At 37.9% G+C, this 16,667-nt stretch overlaps 4 protein-coding genes across 4 annotated transcripts; 1 reads left to right on the top strand and 3 right to left on the bottom strand.

Annotated features, from left to right (window-relative positions):
* Window positions 1-6,034: 6,034 nt before the first annotated feature.
* LOC126800201 (uncharacterized) lies at window positions 6,035-7,351 on the top strand. Its single transcript, XM_050527521.1, has 2 exons — window positions 6,035-6,369; window positions 6,745-7,351. Exons 1-2 carry the CDS (start codon window positions 6,035-6,037, stop codon window positions 7,079-7,081), a joined length of 672 nt encoding a protein of 223 aa, XP_050383478.1. The 3' UTR covers window positions 7,082-7,351.
* On the bottom strand, window positions 6,255-9,125 carry LOC126800176 (thioredoxin-like fold domain-containing protein MRL7L, chloroplastic). The gene is given in 6 exon segments (XM_050527489.1): window positions 6,255-6,403; window positions 7,526-7,699; window positions 7,799-7,908; window positions 8,002-8,083; window positions 8,242-8,819; window positions 8,916-9,125. Coding segments are annotated over 4 exon segments (891 nt in total). The 5' UTR covers window positions 8,802-8,819; window positions 8,916-9,125; the 3' UTR covers window positions 6,255-6,403; window positions 7,526-7,560.
* A 125-nt stretch (window positions 9,126-9,250) lies between these two features.
* LOC126800163 (poly(ADP-ribose) glycohydrolase 1-like) lies at window positions 9,251-13,278 on the bottom strand. The gene is made up of 10 exons (XM_050527447.1): window positions 12,972-13,278; window positions 12,700-12,885; window positions 12,186-12,289; window positions 11,774-11,978; window positions 11,528-11,632; window positions 11,253-11,371; window positions 10,858-11,001; window positions 10,069-10,288; window positions 9,871-9,933; window positions 9,251-9,547 (listed from the first exon to the last, which is right to left on the bottom strand). The coding sequence occupies exons 1-10, from the start codon at window positions 13,221-13,223 to the stop codon at window positions 9,386-9,388; spliced, it is 1,560 nt and encodes a 519-aa protein (XP_050383404.1). The 5' UTR covers window positions 13,224-13,278; the 3' UTR covers window positions 9,251-9,385.
* A 366-nt stretch (window positions 13,279-13,644) lies between these two features.
* On the bottom strand, window positions 13,645-16,642 carry LOC126800172 (4-hydroxy-tetrahydrodipicolinate reductase 2, chloroplastic). The gene is given in 10 exon segments (XM_050527475.1): window positions 13,645-14,068; window positions 14,408-14,495; window positions 14,583-14,692; window positions 15,312-15,413; window positions 15,587-15,603; window positions 15,606-15,660; window positions 15,749-15,882; window positions 16,012-16,053; window positions 16,056-16,237; window positions 16,239-16,642. Coding segments are annotated over 10 exon segments (1,203 nt in total). The 3' UTR covers window positions 13,645-13,999.
* Between the last annotated feature and the right edge of the window lie 25 nt (window positions 16,643-16,667).

The following is a 16,667-nucleotide window of genomic DNA, read 5'->3' as shown; positions in this document are numbered from 1 at the left end:
CAGAAGGGATACAAGTGTTATGATTCTCAATCAAGGAAGTTGTTTGTCTCTAGAGATGTGAGATTTAATGAAACATAACCATTCTTTCATGTTAAAGATAATGATCTTCAGGGGGAGCTATTTGAATCTGCAGCTCCTCAGCCAGTTATACCTAGTGTGGTTCATGTCCCTCACACTGTAGCTCCAAATGATGATCACTACATTGATCAACTCTCTTCAGCTGTTCATGATGTTGATGAGGTCATTGAGGATGTTGTAGTTAATCAACCTGAAGATGTTGAACCTGATCCAGTTGCAGTCATTGAGCCTGACGTCGAGAACAATGTGGCAGATCCACCAGAAAGAAGGTATCCTAGTTGAACTAGGAAACCAAATGTGAGATTTGGTTTTGAAACTCCCACTTCTCTACATACTCTTGGTAATATTGCTACTCTAAACAATGTGTCAGCTCACCATTCAGTTTTTCTTAACAAGTTGTGTGACACCACTGAGCCTAGATCATTTGAAGAGACCAATCAGTCACCAGTGTGGACAAAGGCTATGCAAGATGAACTTTGAGCACTCCATGAAAATAATACTTGGAACATTGTTCAATTGCCAAAAGGCCACAAAGTAGCCAGATGGATCTACAAAATCAAGTTTCATTCAGATGGCAGAATTGAGAGACACAAGGCAAGGTTAGTAGCTCGTGGTTTTACTCAAACGTTTGGAGTTGATTATAAGGAAACATTTGCACCAGTTGCTAAAATGAACATTGTTCGTGTATTGTTATATGTGGCTGTCAATTCTGATTGGTCCTTGTTTCAAATGGATGTTAAGAATGCATTTTTGCATGGAGAATTAGAAGATGTGTATATGCGCCTGCCTCCAGGGCATCATCAAGCAAATGAAGCTGGGGTTGTGTGCAAATTGCATAAGGCTATATATGGTCTTAAACAATCCCCAAGAGCTTGGTATTCTAAGCTCAGCTCTGTGCTTCGTGAATGTGGTTTTAAAAGGAGCATGGCTGATTCATCTATGTTTGTCAGAAGTGGTACTTTTGGAAGACTCATTGTTCTCGTCTATGTGGATGATTTAATTATCACTGGTGACAGTGATGAAGAAATTCAGTCTCTTAAAGGTACCTTGCATACCAAGTTTGCCATTAATGATCTTGGTGCACTGAGGTACTTTTTAGGAATTGAAATGGATCAATCACCCTTTGGCTTTTTTCTCAATCAGAGGAAATATATTGTTGAGCAACTAGAAGAAGCTAACATGAAGGCTAGCAGTTCAACTCCTACCCCTCTTCCAAGCAAATTTGATATTAAAGCATCAGGTGATCCTCTCCCTCACATCTCAGAATATCAAAGATTGGTTGGTAAACTCATATACCTCACAATTACACGACCAGATATTTCATATGTTGTTAGCTTGGTGAGTCAGTTCATGCATGCTCCTACATCTACACACATGCATTTGGTCAAACGAATTCTAAGGTATCTCAAGGGCACAGTGACTAAGGGAGTGTTTATGAAAAATAATGGTCATTTTGTTTTGGAAGGTTTTTCTGACTCTGATTGGGCAGGCAACACCCTTGATCGAAAGTCTACGACTGGTTTCTGCACATTTGTAGGTGGAAACTTAGTCACATGGAAGAGTAAAAAACAGTCAGTGGTGGCAAGATCAAGTGCAGAAGCTGAGTATAGGGCAATGGCCTCTACTGCATGTGAATTGATATGGCTGAAGGCTCTTCTTCAAGATCTTGGTGTCAAGTGCAAGAATCCTATCACTTTACACTGTGACAATCAAGCAGTAATGCACATAGCTGCGAACCCTGTCTTTCACGAACGCACCAAGCATATCGAAGTGGATTGTCATTTCATTCGAAATCAAGTCCAAAGCAAAATTCTGACCACTTCGTTTGTGCGTTCTTCTGATCAACTAGCCGATGTGTTCACCAAAATGTTGCCTACTGCTCAGTTTCATCGTCTATTGTTCAAGCTTGGTTCGAAACATTCTCTCGATCCAGCTTGAGGGGGAGTATTGTTAGTGTTGTCTACTTAGTGCTATTGTTAGTGCTATCTTTTCTTAGCTAGTGCTTACTTAGTGTAGTTTCTTTTCTTAGTGCTGTTTGCTTTGTTAGTCTATATATAATTGTTTCCATTGTAGCTGCAAATATAATTCAGTTGTAAAAACTAGCAGTTCAATACATCATTCATATTCAAACTATTTCCTTGTGTTACCTTCTTTAGTTGTCTATCTTTATTTTCCTAAACGAACAAGCAAATTAACATGTTTAATTGATACACAGATTACAGATCGATAATCACATTCAATATTCCACAAGTCATATATTTATACTGGTAATAAATACAATGGCGAAACAAGGAATAGAGAATATGTATGGCTGGTTTTATGCATAAAATTTCTTTTTTTGATAGAAAATTAAAATATCTATAGAATTTGTAAATAATATGTTGTAATTAAAGAGAAATAGTGAGAAAATGGGCAAAGAGTAGAAATAAATATAGATTTGTTAATAGAAAATATTAGACATAGTTGTAAAATATAAGAATAGAGAAAAAAATAGAACATGGAAAGAATTAGGAAAGAGGAGAAATAAATATGAATGAAAAAAAAAAGGTGAAATCGAACCCATGAACAACCCTATCCAAGTTTAATTGCACTTGGCCTTTAGCCAAACTTTAATATGATTAACACATATACCAGGGTAATATTTGAAAGCGATTTTCGGCTACCACTCGCCTAAGTGATTTCGCCCAATATTTCTTCACCATCATAGTCACCAAATCTATATGACTGCATGCCAATTAAGCCTTTGAACAAATCTCCCTGTTAACAAATCACTTTAACAGTGGCTACACCAGAGTAATTTCCTAAATATTTCGAGAAAAAATTATAATGTAATAAATATAGTATTCCTCCTATTCAAGAAAAATGTTTGTATTCCTCAAGAAAACACAAGTAATTCTATTTTTAATTTAATATCATTATGTAAACTCACCACATTTTTATACTAATATTCACCAAACACTTAAACACTACTTTGAAAATTATTCTCACGACACAGTTGTAATTGATTATTCTCACAATACAGCTAAAACTGATTTTATATTAATCACCTCAATGTCAAACTCGCCCTATATGTCTTAACAACGAGATTCACTTAGGGAGTGGGGCGGGAATTGGGTTCTAAACTCTATCCTCTCTATTTGGGGTTCTTTCTCCAAATATGGTTGAAGAAAAAAACTCCGACACATGCCATTTCCTACGGAGAAAGTCTCTGGAGAGGTTTGCAGGTGGTGTTGTGTGCCTCCTGCACCCCAAACTAGATTTTTTTCTCTTTATATATATATATATATATATATATATATATCTTTATTTTTTATAAAAATTATATATTACACATAAATATAATGAGCACGTCCTGGCCTGTAGTAGCCCGTGGGCCTCGATTTTAATAGTAAGTCCGGCCCGGCCCTAAAAATTGAAAAAAATCGTCAAAACATGGCCTTGGCCCGAGCCCGATAGTAATGGGCCCGACCCGGCCCATTGTCAACCCTTACATAGCATCAGTCCACACACAAACGTATATGGGAAACCTGTTTTTTGGAAAATTAAATGTGAAGTGTAGTTATTATAAGGAGTAGTTAGATCTCCATGATAACTTCATGATCCTTTTTTTTTTGAATATTTGAATCTTATTAATTTGACTTTTACTATTATATCCTTTATATATTAAATTTTTTTATTAAAATTATAGTTTACGGTTATTAATGTATTTTTACAAGAATTTTGTTCGACCAAATCTGTTTTTGTTATAACAGTATATATATATATATAATACAGGGGGATCACAAGAGGATGTTCGCACAACCCTTAAAGTGCGGATGTCTCAGTTTTTTCGACGATCACGCGCTGGCAACGTAGCTTCTGCTGGTGTACGGAGTCCAAGCCTCTACTTGGAGCTTCTTTTTGCCAGTGGAGCCGTCGCCGACTGGTTTTTGATCTATTCCAACGAACCAGCAGTTTCAAGTGAGACAACTGCCCAGAAACTTCAAACCTGCTCTCCTTGGGCCTTCATCTTCATGGTAACAACGTCTAAGATGCATTTATAGTTGCTCATGCAATAGAAACATTGTCGCCGGCGTGTGATCGTGGAAAAAACTGAGACATCTGCACTTTGAGGCTGTGCGAATGTCCGTCTTGGATCGAGCCTCTATATATATATATATATATATATGGTCTCTTGTTGTACGCCATCAACATTGGCTAACTAAGCTTCTTGGAATTACTTGGTTGTTACATATCATTGAGCATTCATCAAAATTTAAAACCAGGCATGACCCGGCGCGCTTATGATAGAGCAAGATCATTTCAATAGCTACGCTTGAATCTTGATACCTCAATGATGCATGCATGCGTATGGTAATACGTACAGTGCCATAAATGATTATCAATATAGGAACTTGGATCAGTTGGATGAGTAGTAAGTTTACATGCACGTATTCTCAAACTTATGTCTCGTGTAAAGCCTAACAGACGACGACTCGATAATGTAATCTTTAGTTAATATCTAATCATGGATGCATATAACTTCGTAACCTTTCATCTCACATAATCAACTAGTCTACAATAATATTCAAACTGAGATTCATGTATAGACTACATATAGTTATGCTTGATCAAGTTTCTATGCATACATATTATCGAACTCTATATTCGGAATTGAGATGACAAGCTCTTCCGTGGAAACTTGAATGAAATTAAGTGAACAAGTGAGTAACATCGTACATTCATTCTATAGAACGAGTAGAGATAAATATTTAGCACCAAAAATTAAGAAAAAGAATTCCTCAAGGCCTGCGGCCTGCCGGTCAAAACCCCGATGAGTGGAACTATATTGAAGGAGGGGCGCCGGCAGGAGAGAGATCGAGCTATTGCATGCATATCATATATGACGATTCATGAATATGTTTGCTGATGGTCATCTAATCATAAGCCCAAATAAAGCATATGGTAAAATCGAATGATTAGATGACCATAAACAAACATATCCATTGCTGCAAACTATAACGTAGCCAGATCGAGACGATCCTATTCGATCAGTGAAAGAAGAAGAGTATGCAGAGACTTTGTCTATAGGCTCTAGCTGCTAGTTAGCTCACGAGTGAGATTGTAACGATTCTACATCTTACTTGGGCTACTTTTCAGTTTGGACCTCCATGAAATAGGTCAATGAACCGGGTTGTATTGAAAACAAGTCTTAGAGTTTATATATCACTGTATAAAGCAAAATAGTATGTTTGTAAGGATATTGATAAATATTGAATTTTTAGTATTTTATTTAGTTTATTTTAGCTTTCATTTCCTTTAGTATCTTTAGTATCTTACTTGGTTTCCACGGTAATGATTATCAAGATGGTTATAGAGATCGTGATCCATCAATGACCTCCTATTATTACAGAAAAAGAATATACCAGCATGACTCCCGCATATACTCCAAGGATATACTTGATTGTTCTTATTCTCATTGCTCGCTCTACCTAGTAGTCTTCGATCTCTTCCAAATCCTGCTCGATCTCTAATATGCAAGTTATGAACTGCTGTTGGACTCGTACTTTGTGACACTGGCGGTGCAAGAATCTCATTATTAAATTTAACATCCGGGCCTAAGGGTCCGGCCCATTAATTATATGGACAGGCTCAGAAAATGGTTTTCATATATAGCCAAACTGGAACATTACAAATTTGCAATGGGATCTAATTAGCCATCAATATCAAAGCATTATGAATGACAGTCACAGCTATTACCAGCTATTCTCTATAATAATATTGACAACCGATCCCAACTTAAGTTCCTTACAATGGAGATTCAAAACAAAGACAAGTGGCAAAATCAAGAACAAGAGAGCCAATAGTGTCTACTTTGGAATTACCAACGATAGAGTTATATATATATATATATATATATATATATATATATATAGAGAGAGAGAGAGAGAGGCACAGAACAGCAGATTACAAAAGCATGGGGAGGTTCTACTACTGCCTTTATCTCTGCCTGCTGCTTGTACTGGTGACGACTACAGCCTATGCAGCAACTCCAGTCCCGCATTTGAAGAGTGTTCGGCTTTGCAACCAGTGCTCCAAATGCGACTCCAGCACATGCCCCCCAAGTGAAGCCTACCCACATATGACAGCATTTGACGACACTCTTATCGCTGGTGCTTTACAGTCCGACTATGTGGATTTGCATGACAAAGGAGTTTATTCAGTGCCAGATATCAAAGGTGGCCAGTCAACAAAGTACAATGCTTATTTTGGCTGGAAATCAACTTCTGGTTCAGCTTCTGGATATCACAGGTACCGCTTTATCCTACTTGACTTTGTTACGTTTCTGCAATTGAATAAAAAAAAAAAGAATGACGGAACCACTTAGTAAACAAACATGCAATATGCATATATCAGAATAATTGCCTAATTCCTCAGGAGTCAAGGCCCTTCACTTTTACGGCAGTTATCTTTATCTGCGGCAGCTTATATTAACCAAACAATCTAGTACTCTTAAGGAGTGTCTGGTACAGTTAAATAGAAGCTATGGTAAATTCTCATTCTATAAACATTCCCAGGCTAAGAAATGTAATCTGATCTCAGGTTTTTAAATAAAACCAAATGATTATTGTTCATGAGCAAGATAGCACTGCAATGTCAACTAATTGTTTGTGTCAAACTGTGCAGGTTTAGCAACTACATGGACAAATGCTCGGGCGGACAAACCTATCTCACAGCGGACAAGCATGGCAAGGTCAGCCTTCGATCATTGAGATCGCTGAAAAGCTTAGCAGAAGCAGACTGGAAGTCTTATAGTCCCCCTAAAAAACTTAATCACCGTGAGTTCCGTTTCTGGGTCTCTCGCAGAACAGGAAAATGCCTCACTGTTTTTGGAGGTGACAAAAAGAAACGAACTGTGGGTGTGGCCGACTGCAAGTTTAATGGCTCAAACCGTGGCCAGCTGTTTGCCTTCCGCTTTCACTACCACCAAGCCTTCTGTTGCTGTGGTGTTCACAATGAGTGATCTGATTTCAAGAATTCATACTTTAAAGGGCCCCATAGTCATCTAACCGTTGACACAGTTCAAATATTTTGAAAGAAACTGAACAATGTCATATCTACAGTTAAGCCATACAAATCATATTTCAATAAAAAGAAAAAATAAGTCTTGTAACCCTGTGTGTAAGGCTGTGTGCATACAAGTGCACATAGCCAAGCATAGATTGCACTAGAATAGACCTTCTATATTTGTATACGCAGGCAATGCCTAAGTGAAAAGAAAAATTACTTGGAATGTTGACTATCACGTGTTCATCCATGGACTCATAGTTTCCACATCAACTGTGGAAGACCCCTTAATTTATATAATAGAAATCAGTAGAACCAGTAACTAGTTTCTCTGATCATTTCAATTTCAGATAGAGATCAGAAAATAATATACAACAATAGCAACTAGAGGTGAAATTACCGTTTTTTTATCAGCAAGACATCGTCATTCTAACATCACGGTTGGGCATTGATAGGAGGAGTTGATGTAACTTCTTCCTGCCCAACTCGAATTCCATTCAAACAAGGCGGTTTGGCTGCTCCATAGTAAAAGAAGGCCATTACTTTTGAGAGCTCATCTCCACTTCGTATTGCTAGAAAAATGAAAAAGAAAGAAAATGAGTTGAAATCATGCTGTAAAGGCAGAAACCGAATCAAGAATGAAGCGTATGTGATTCTAAAATAAATATTATCTTTCTCACGATACAATATCTTGCCAGCGTTTGTGAAGATTATCTCAGGGTAGACAGACACTTGGAGAGCAGACACCAAGTCAGGCTCAGTAACAGCATCAATTGCAACACACTGTTGAAGAAGAAAATATATAATGGCAAGGATGATCCAGTGTGGAGAATGACACAAAATGTAATAATTAAAGGAGAACTCCTAGTCACTTACTCTTGGTGAAGGCAGCCTGCAATTCCATATAATTTGTACAGCATTCTCCAGTTCACTCCGAATTATTTCATTTTCTTTTGGTCTGAAGAGAGTAATAAATGTTAACAAATTTGAAACAGAAAATGTAACCTAGATAGCAGTTTCCTGGTATATTTTTGAGTAATAAAAACATAGATTTCAATAAGGATGATATAAGAACGACAAGTTAAAAATCGGAAAGACAAAAGAAGGAAAGGCAACCTTTTATAGCGATTATGTACAAGAATGACCAGAGGGCTAATGTCCTTGAACACGGTCTCTTCCCATTCTGAAGTTGTTCAATCTTTGATGGGACGAATGTAATTATCATCTTGCCACACTAGTTGATTATCGCTATAGTCATCATCATCATTCTCATTCTTCCTGGGAGTGTTCTTAATAGTAATCTTGTCAAAGAGTTGATCCAACTTGAAATCGCGGCCGTCAGCATCATCAGGCCATTCAGGATCATCCTCATCCACAACAAGAGGATAGTTAGCCAGAAGGTCCTGCACTTTCCTGGTCCTCTCAGTAGGGTCTGATTCCTCCTCCACATCCGGGTTCTTATCCAACACTCGTCTAATCTTGTCTCTCCATTCGCGTCTCTCATCAGAATCCAGCAAATAGGGGTCGCTTTTGTCACCTGAACTAGAGACACGCAATCTGGAACCTTCTATTTTCTTGGTTCTGACTGCACTGAATGGATGCCCTTGACATGTAATCAATGAATAATTGTTCTTTGGTGATGAGGAGAAGAGATACATGGTATGTTGCAGAGCCATTTCAGTGGCATCAAATATCTAAAAGCAAACCAACGATTCACTAACGGTTCATATTACATGTAGCTGGAAACAGATTCAGTTAAACAAAAGTATATAAAAAGAGAAAAAGCTGACCTGAACTAGCCCTAATCGCAGTAGATGAACCTGGAATTGGCAAAACCCCAGCTAAAACCCGGAAGCCGATAGCAGACAAGCTCACAGATAAGGTAACCGTGACAAAATGGGCTTGGGTCGCCAGATTGATAGGCGCGAACTCTTGGTTACCTGGGCCTGGCGGACTGAGCGGCCCACCTTGAAAAGTACATTACAGTTCTGTTGGGGGAGTAGAATTTTGTTGGTTCATAGTCCTCGTCATGATATGCAATAAATCCATTTCAACCGCCCTGTTTGTTCATTCCCATTCATAATAATAATAATAATAATAATACTAATAATAATAAATATAAATAAAAAAACTACCCCATTCATTTCAGTATGAAAATAATCTTTACAGCCTAGTAATACTAAAGAGGAATGAATGCAATATACACAACACATAGGATTGATAGGAAGACAGGCTACAACAAGGAGAGTCAGTCAGTGAATCAAGGCAACATGCGAGTATGATCAGAGGCAAGTAGAGATGGAAGAAGCCATGTAAAGAATCCATCATTAGTATCTCCCTTCCGTCTCTGCAATGAGTACTCCACCAACAGATCCCAGAGATCTCCTACTGTCCATTGGTGCTGCTGTATCCATTGGCTTACCTACACCACAAAATGAAGAGAGTGAATATGCTTTCAGTCTGGTTAATTAATTGGGGCATAATGCTGAGTCAAGATTAATCACATAGCTAAACTGAAAACATATGGGATAGGCAAATATCTCATTAATTGCTTGTTTATAAAATTCATTTATCTGTGCTATCAATTACAAGAAATACAGTTGGGTCCTCAAATTCATTGGTACGCATACTAATTTTGCAAGTGGTGAGACACTTCATCAACAAAAAGGAAGTCCCTCTTTGCTAGCCAAGCAGCTATGTTAGAGGGAAAAAATGACGTTCACTACAAGCAATAAGAATCAGTACCTGGTCTAGATTTTCCAAGGCCTTCACGCCAGAAGTGTAGTATGAAATAAAAGGTCTTAGTGCCTGAAACAAATGCAACCTCAAACAGTCATTTTCAGCTACTAACCCGTTTTATTTTTATTTGAACATCAGAAGTCCTAGTAAAATTGTCTGAGTGTACCAATAAATCTTGAAAATTACATCTCTCCGCAAAACTACCTGAGATGCAGCAAGCCATTGAACTATGGTCTTCACTTCATGATCTCCTCCAAAAGTACCACATCCCCAATTCCCAGTGGCAATCCCAATATCATCCACATAACCCGAAGACTGAATTTCAGCAGAATCACTGTTCAATCGTTCACTCTCTTGAACTAATCTCTTGTACTCCTCATTTTCCGAATGATGAAGAAAGCCGCAGAACGCCTTATTGGTCTCCCTTTTAAAGTCAACAAGGTAGTTAAAGTTATGATAGTACATATATATAGTCCAACATATTCAAACTTTAGTTATTTCTCTATGGGCATATTCTACATAAGGGCACAACAAGAAATCATTAAATCCTGTTGAAATCAACAAGGTAGAACCATATCTACATAAGTACATATAATAGCCAACATATCCGAAGTTTACTTAATTCTCTATGGATATATTCTACATCACAGTTCTTGACCCAAAAAAAAAATCTACATCACAGCACAACAATAAATCATTGAACTCTGTCTACCTGTTTCAAAGAACATGCCTGTGGACTTCTCGTGTTTTTCTATATCTAGAATGTGCAACATTTCTAAAGGGGACAGTACATTGATTTGCAGGTGCAGCTGGCTGTCATGGCCAGTACCTAAATTACTTGTGCATCTCAACTATATTGCTTGTCCAAATTGTACCGAGTTTGCCCTTTCTCACCAGCACTTCGAAATTTTCAATTGATATCATCTCACCATGTCCTATTAATTTTATACAATAAATGTTTAATTGCAGTAGAACTAGCTAAAATATACATACCGGAGGAGTAGCTCTTGTTTATACTGTTTCATCCCTGGGCTGCATAATGCGTCTATTGCAACAATCCTGGTTTTACGTCTTCCAAGAGAGTCTGAATCCCTTCCGTCTACATAGTCACCACAAAAACGAAATGAAGAAGCATAGCTACACCACTTGAACAGAAATCAGTCAGAAATCATTTCGACAGTGACCAAATTAAATGGATGAAATACACACACACACACAGACACATATGTAAAGTACTTAATGCTCAGGGATCAGGATAAACCCTGGAATCTTAAAAAACTATACATACGCTTTCAATAAGAAGAGTCATGTTTGATTCATTAAATGCATCTGCAAATATGTATGAAGAGCATAAGTTTTATGTATGTATATGTGCTGAGAGTACACACCCCGTATAATTTGAAAATCTCTCTGCACCAACAATTTCTATAGCCTCATTATCTGCCATAGAAGGCATGAACAGCATACTAGCAATTAACTCAGGGTTGATCATGAACCGGATCTCTTCCTATGTCAGATGATAATATAAAAGAATATTAGGTGCGTCAGCAATTAGCACATGGCGTGTGTGAATCAGGAGAAGTGTAACTAAACAAATTACTTGGAATGCAAGCATATATGTTGGTGAACATATTTGAGGAAGAAAATGAATATATAATCAGACCTGTACACAACCCCTATGAAGGGCACCGCCCCCTATATACTTGTTAGCGAAATCAACTTCCAGAGCTCCACTCGATTGATCTTCTATCAAGCCTGACCTGTGAACCTAAAATAGCATGCAAAGAAAACTTAACAAGTTGTTGTGATTACATGAAGTGAATTACCAAAAGATTTGGTACACAGAATTAACAACAATTCATCTGCTTATAACTTGTGGCATTGTGTATAACCATCTGTCATCTTTTACCTCAAAACGACAGAGTGGAATGACTGAATTACTCCAAAACACAGCCTTCGGGTATGAAATTTTTAGGGGAGTTTGTTCCAGAGGAAGTACTTTCCGCTCAAATGAGACAAAACCCATAGGCATGCGTGAAGTTATCTTTTCAAAGTAATGTATGATGCACCATATCTTATTCTCCTGCTTTTGATTGTAACTGTCATATAGAGTGCTGCCAATAAGCATGAGATGGTGAGTATATTTCAGTAAATAACATTAGAATGTATTTAATAACAGTCTCAAACAAGCACATAAAAAATGAGTGGCAAGATAACTATAAAATAGCACCCCCTATGTGTACCACTGAATGTGTTGATATAGAAAGTTGTAAAAAGTACAAATATTGAAATAGATTCCAAGGAAAGAGTGTGTCACATACTCAAACAAATGATCAAAGTTGATAGTTGGGAGATGTTTGACACTTCTATCAGTAACTGGGAACAAACATAACAGAGAGCATCCAAGAAGAGCACTAATTAGTTCCTGAAAACAGCGTACACAAAACTCAGCAAAACTCTACCACAATGTAGGAAGTTCTTTCAAAGTAAAGAAGGATTGTGATTGTACAAAAACCAGTGTCATAATTATGCAAGAGCACAGCTGTCATACATGTAATTACCACACTATATTCGATCAGTACGAATCTATTCAGATAAATAAAAAAGCAGCACAAAATGGATGAGTCAAATTCTCAGAGGTCAAATTCCACCCTTCCAAAATGAATTTGATGTAGTCTTTACTCTTCAGCACTCAAAATATTCAGTTTTCTCGGAGACAGCATCAGAAAATCAGCCAAATACTGGAACTTGTTAGTACGCAAAGCATAAGCAGCAAGTGAGACATGCATGTGAAAGACAAAAAGAAAGGGCAGAATTGAAGCAGAGAAACTAGACCTGGCTGAGGAACACTAATCCAGGTTGTTGCGAATCAAGTAGACGAAGACCAGTTTGGAGTCCATTAATAAGCCCATCAGCATTTTGATAATGAACCTGTAACAAAGAGGGCAACCGCAAAAGCAAATTTGCTAAAGCGGGAACTACCTCTCCAAACCATTTCGCAGATTCCTCCCTGGACATGATCTGCAACAGCAAGATCGAAGCAAATTGTAGTCGTGATTTTTTTAAGTCTAAAACACATGTGATTCAGTAATGCAATTGTTGCCTACCTCATCGAAGAAGAGGGCGTACCCGTCTGCGGCACAAGGAGAGAGAGGAAGAGAGGAAGAGACAGAAAGAGAGCGCCTGAGGTCGGAGATGGCTACGAATAAAACCTCTCCGGAATTGACCCGACTGTGATCGGGACCTCTGGCCAAGTCCTTGAGTGTCTCCACCACCTGTGACGGCCAGAAAAGACTCCAGCTCCGTGCCACCACCGGTAAGTAGCCTAATATTGACTTCAAGTCCTCCCTCTCTTCCATGCTCGATCTTCCTCCACCCCTCTTCTACACTTCTACGTCTCCACTTATATACTGTCCTTTTGCCTTTATAATTTTTAAGTAAAAATGAAACCTTTTTTCTTCTTAAGAATTAAGCCATTCACTCAGATGCAACAGATGTGTCAAAATATTCAACTTTACTTAGTTGATGGGATTTCATCACCTCAATACATTTTATAAAGCTACGACATTTTTACAAGTCATGTGTATTCTCACTATTCTGAAACATGGACAGTATTGATGATTTTGGTTATCATTTTTGTGCTTCTTTGCAGTCGGACTAGTAGAGGCATTATCTCTCACACTTTCAGTGTCGTTTCTGCATAGCCGGTTTCACCCACTGTCATGGCGCACACAAAAACTAAGCAGCATGCGAAAAAGTTTTAAGGGTTCGGAAAAAAAGTTTCCTCAATCAGCATGGAGATCCTCATATTCCCAAACCTTGGCCTGTTGGATCCCTTGTTTTTGAAGGGAAACTGGCTGTTTACAATAGAAATGTCCCATCAATTAAACTTCGCAACAACTTAACATAGAAGACATATATATTAGAGTACATGACAAAAACATAGTATGCTTCACATATTCTCACAGTTTTTTAAAACACGAGCAAGAACCTTTTCATATTCTCTAAACGAAAAAAGTCAAAACTGCTCCTCTCAGCTTCATTCCATATCTTCCTCTACCAAGATCTTCCAACCAACATCCTAACTTCTCAAGCTAATCAACAAACAACCAAACCCTTCGCATGCAAGCAACTATCACCGCATGTTACCCTCTCGCAGAACATCTCTCATATTGTATATCCTCTTGTCTGCCTTTGAATGAACCTGCATTGATGCAGGATGACATGTAATAAAGTGAAGGACTGGATAATCCTACCAGTATTTCAGTATACCACCAAACACATTTGAACAGTTATTCTAGCTTTAAAAAACTGAGGACTATCCCAGTATACACATACAGAAACAAGATTCTCAGTATCCTATCATTCCTATGACAGCTCATTCCAAATTTATATGATTTATATCTACCCATTGACTTTAAAAGAAAACAAACAGTAAGCATATGGCGATTACAGTTGAAGCCATATATTGAATGATAAATTTATGTAGCACAATTAGAGCATTATGATAACTAGTAAAGCAAAACAGCGATAAAAATCTTACCTTCTTAGCAAGGAAAATTACAGCATCAACTGTACCTTCTGCATATATTGATCTACCACAAACGTTATGCTGAAACTCAAAAGAGACCCTGCAAAAGGAAAATTGATAAAGATTTACAAGATTAAAACACTACGCAAAATGGTCTAGAGAGAGAAGTGAGAATCTTTCTTCTTACGTTTGATCAGGTGTAGTCAGGTGATACATATGAAATGCATGACCAGACAAATGCTCCTCTGGAACTCCCACCATCTCTAGCTGTTGCTGGGGATCCCTTATCAATTGGATCTGATATAAATTTCTAAACGATTAAACAAAATGATTAAGAAATACCTAATTCTTATACACTTCAAGACAAAGCAGTTAAGTTGATCTAGGAAGAGGGAAATTTCCCCTTTTTTTTTTTAGTTAGAAAATTGTAAGCTTCAATTTTTAGGGCCTCTAACTGTCCAGAATATAATCACAAGATCACTTTAAGCAAAAAGGTAAAATACTACACCCAGATAGTAGCCAGATCCTAGCAGACAACACCAATTTTAATGTTCCATTATTAACGCAAAAAATAATAATAATAATAATAATAATAATAATAATAATAATAATAATAACACTACCTCAGCGGTTTTGTAAAAAGTTATAAACAAAGCCATTGTATCTTCTTTGTCATATGCGATTAAAATGCATGAATTCCAAACAGTGATAAAGCAGCTAAATAGCTTTCTCATTTGCCATGTCCTTACCACACTGTTCTCACTTCTCACCACACATAATGACACTCGGTTTGAATATCTTCAGACACCCCAACAGATAGAAGAGCGAAGCATGGATAAGGACGAGGAAAAGAGATGCTACAATTAACCATTTCAAAATTATAATAAGCTAAAACAACAGGTACTGTTTAGCATGCCTGATTCATATCGAAGGACACTCCCAACTTCTGGAAGCTTGAAATAACAGCCTTGGCAGTACCAGATGTGTCAAGTTTACTTGCTTGATGGGATTCCATCACCTAAACTTTCAGAAAGATGAATCAGTCACACTGCTTAAGACAATAAAGTGAATAAACAGAAGCTCAAATATTTATCCAATGTAAATGAGCAGAAGAAAGAAAAGCGAAAAACCTAGAAATATCTCTCAGCCATGTATCATATCAGTAATAGATCACAAGAAACATTGAAGTACCTGCAGGGAATACCCAGAAAAGCTCCAGGAAATTGCTCAGCCATAATTTCCATAGATGCAAGAAATGCTACGACCTATTCATATGTAAAGATTATTAAGTACTAAGGGGAGGGCCTCAGAGTTGTAAATGATATACAGGCTATGAGGGTATTAAGGATAAACCTGTTTTCCCATTTGAGGAGATATTACTGCACAGACTTTTGACTCTTCTACGGTCTTATATAACCGATCCCTATCCCCACCAGTTGTTCCCATCACAAAGGGCACTCCAACTCTGCAATATAGCTCTGCATTATCTGTATGTGACAAAAAAAGATGCAGAAGAATAAAGAAATATTTTAACCATTTATCAAAAACAGTAATAAGCAAAAGAAAGTTTGAATTGACGTTAAAACTCTTGATATAAGGAGGACTAGGATCATTACCGTTTACTGCAGAAGGGACAGTGAAGTCAACCACAATCAAACTAGAAGAGATTTAAGTGTGGTTTCTCTTTCAAAAGGACCATGCACTAGAATGTCCTTTGTGCCAATTTGGACGGTTTGGCCACACTCTTGGGCAGATCCAAAGGAAAAGGGAACCACATTAAGTCCTGCAGACTCCGCTGCAGTGATAATGGCCTTCCCCATCTTACCACTACAACCGTTTACCTGATGATTGCAAAGTAGGGTTCTCAAGGGGCACGGCGGCTGAAACGGACATCTTTGGGGTCATCATCATCATCTTCTTCTTCTTCACAGGTCTTTGGATCAAGGGGAAACTGCAAGTAGTAGCCAGTCCTCGACTGGTCCCAGTTGGAGCCAACAGTGTGAGCTTTTGTGGCTGAACAGAGATACAATTGGCTGGCGCATTCAGGAAGGACGCCATCTCACACCTGCTTTGGGGTTTTAACACCTTTCGAGCAGGAAGGCATGTGTTGAGAACTTTGAGAAAGATTAAAACTTGGATGAATATAGAAACCTTGACTACATTGGAAGGAAGAGCCGACGAACCCTCACTTGGTTTTGGGTCATGACATAAGTCCAATCTGAGCCACAAGAGTAATCCAACGGCCATATTGACGAGAGACACCTGAATCTAA

The sequence above is a fragment of the Argentina anserina genome, chromosome 1 (assembly GCF_933775445.1).
Source record: "Argentina anserina chromosome 1, drPotAnse1.1, whole genome shotgun sequence".
Taxonomy (NCBI): Eukaryota; Viridiplantae; Streptophyta; class Magnoliopsida; order Rosales; family Rosaceae; genus Argentina; species Argentina anserina.
Note: the sequence above shows the minus strand (reverse complement) of the source record. Positions and strands in the feature narration are given on the sequence as shown.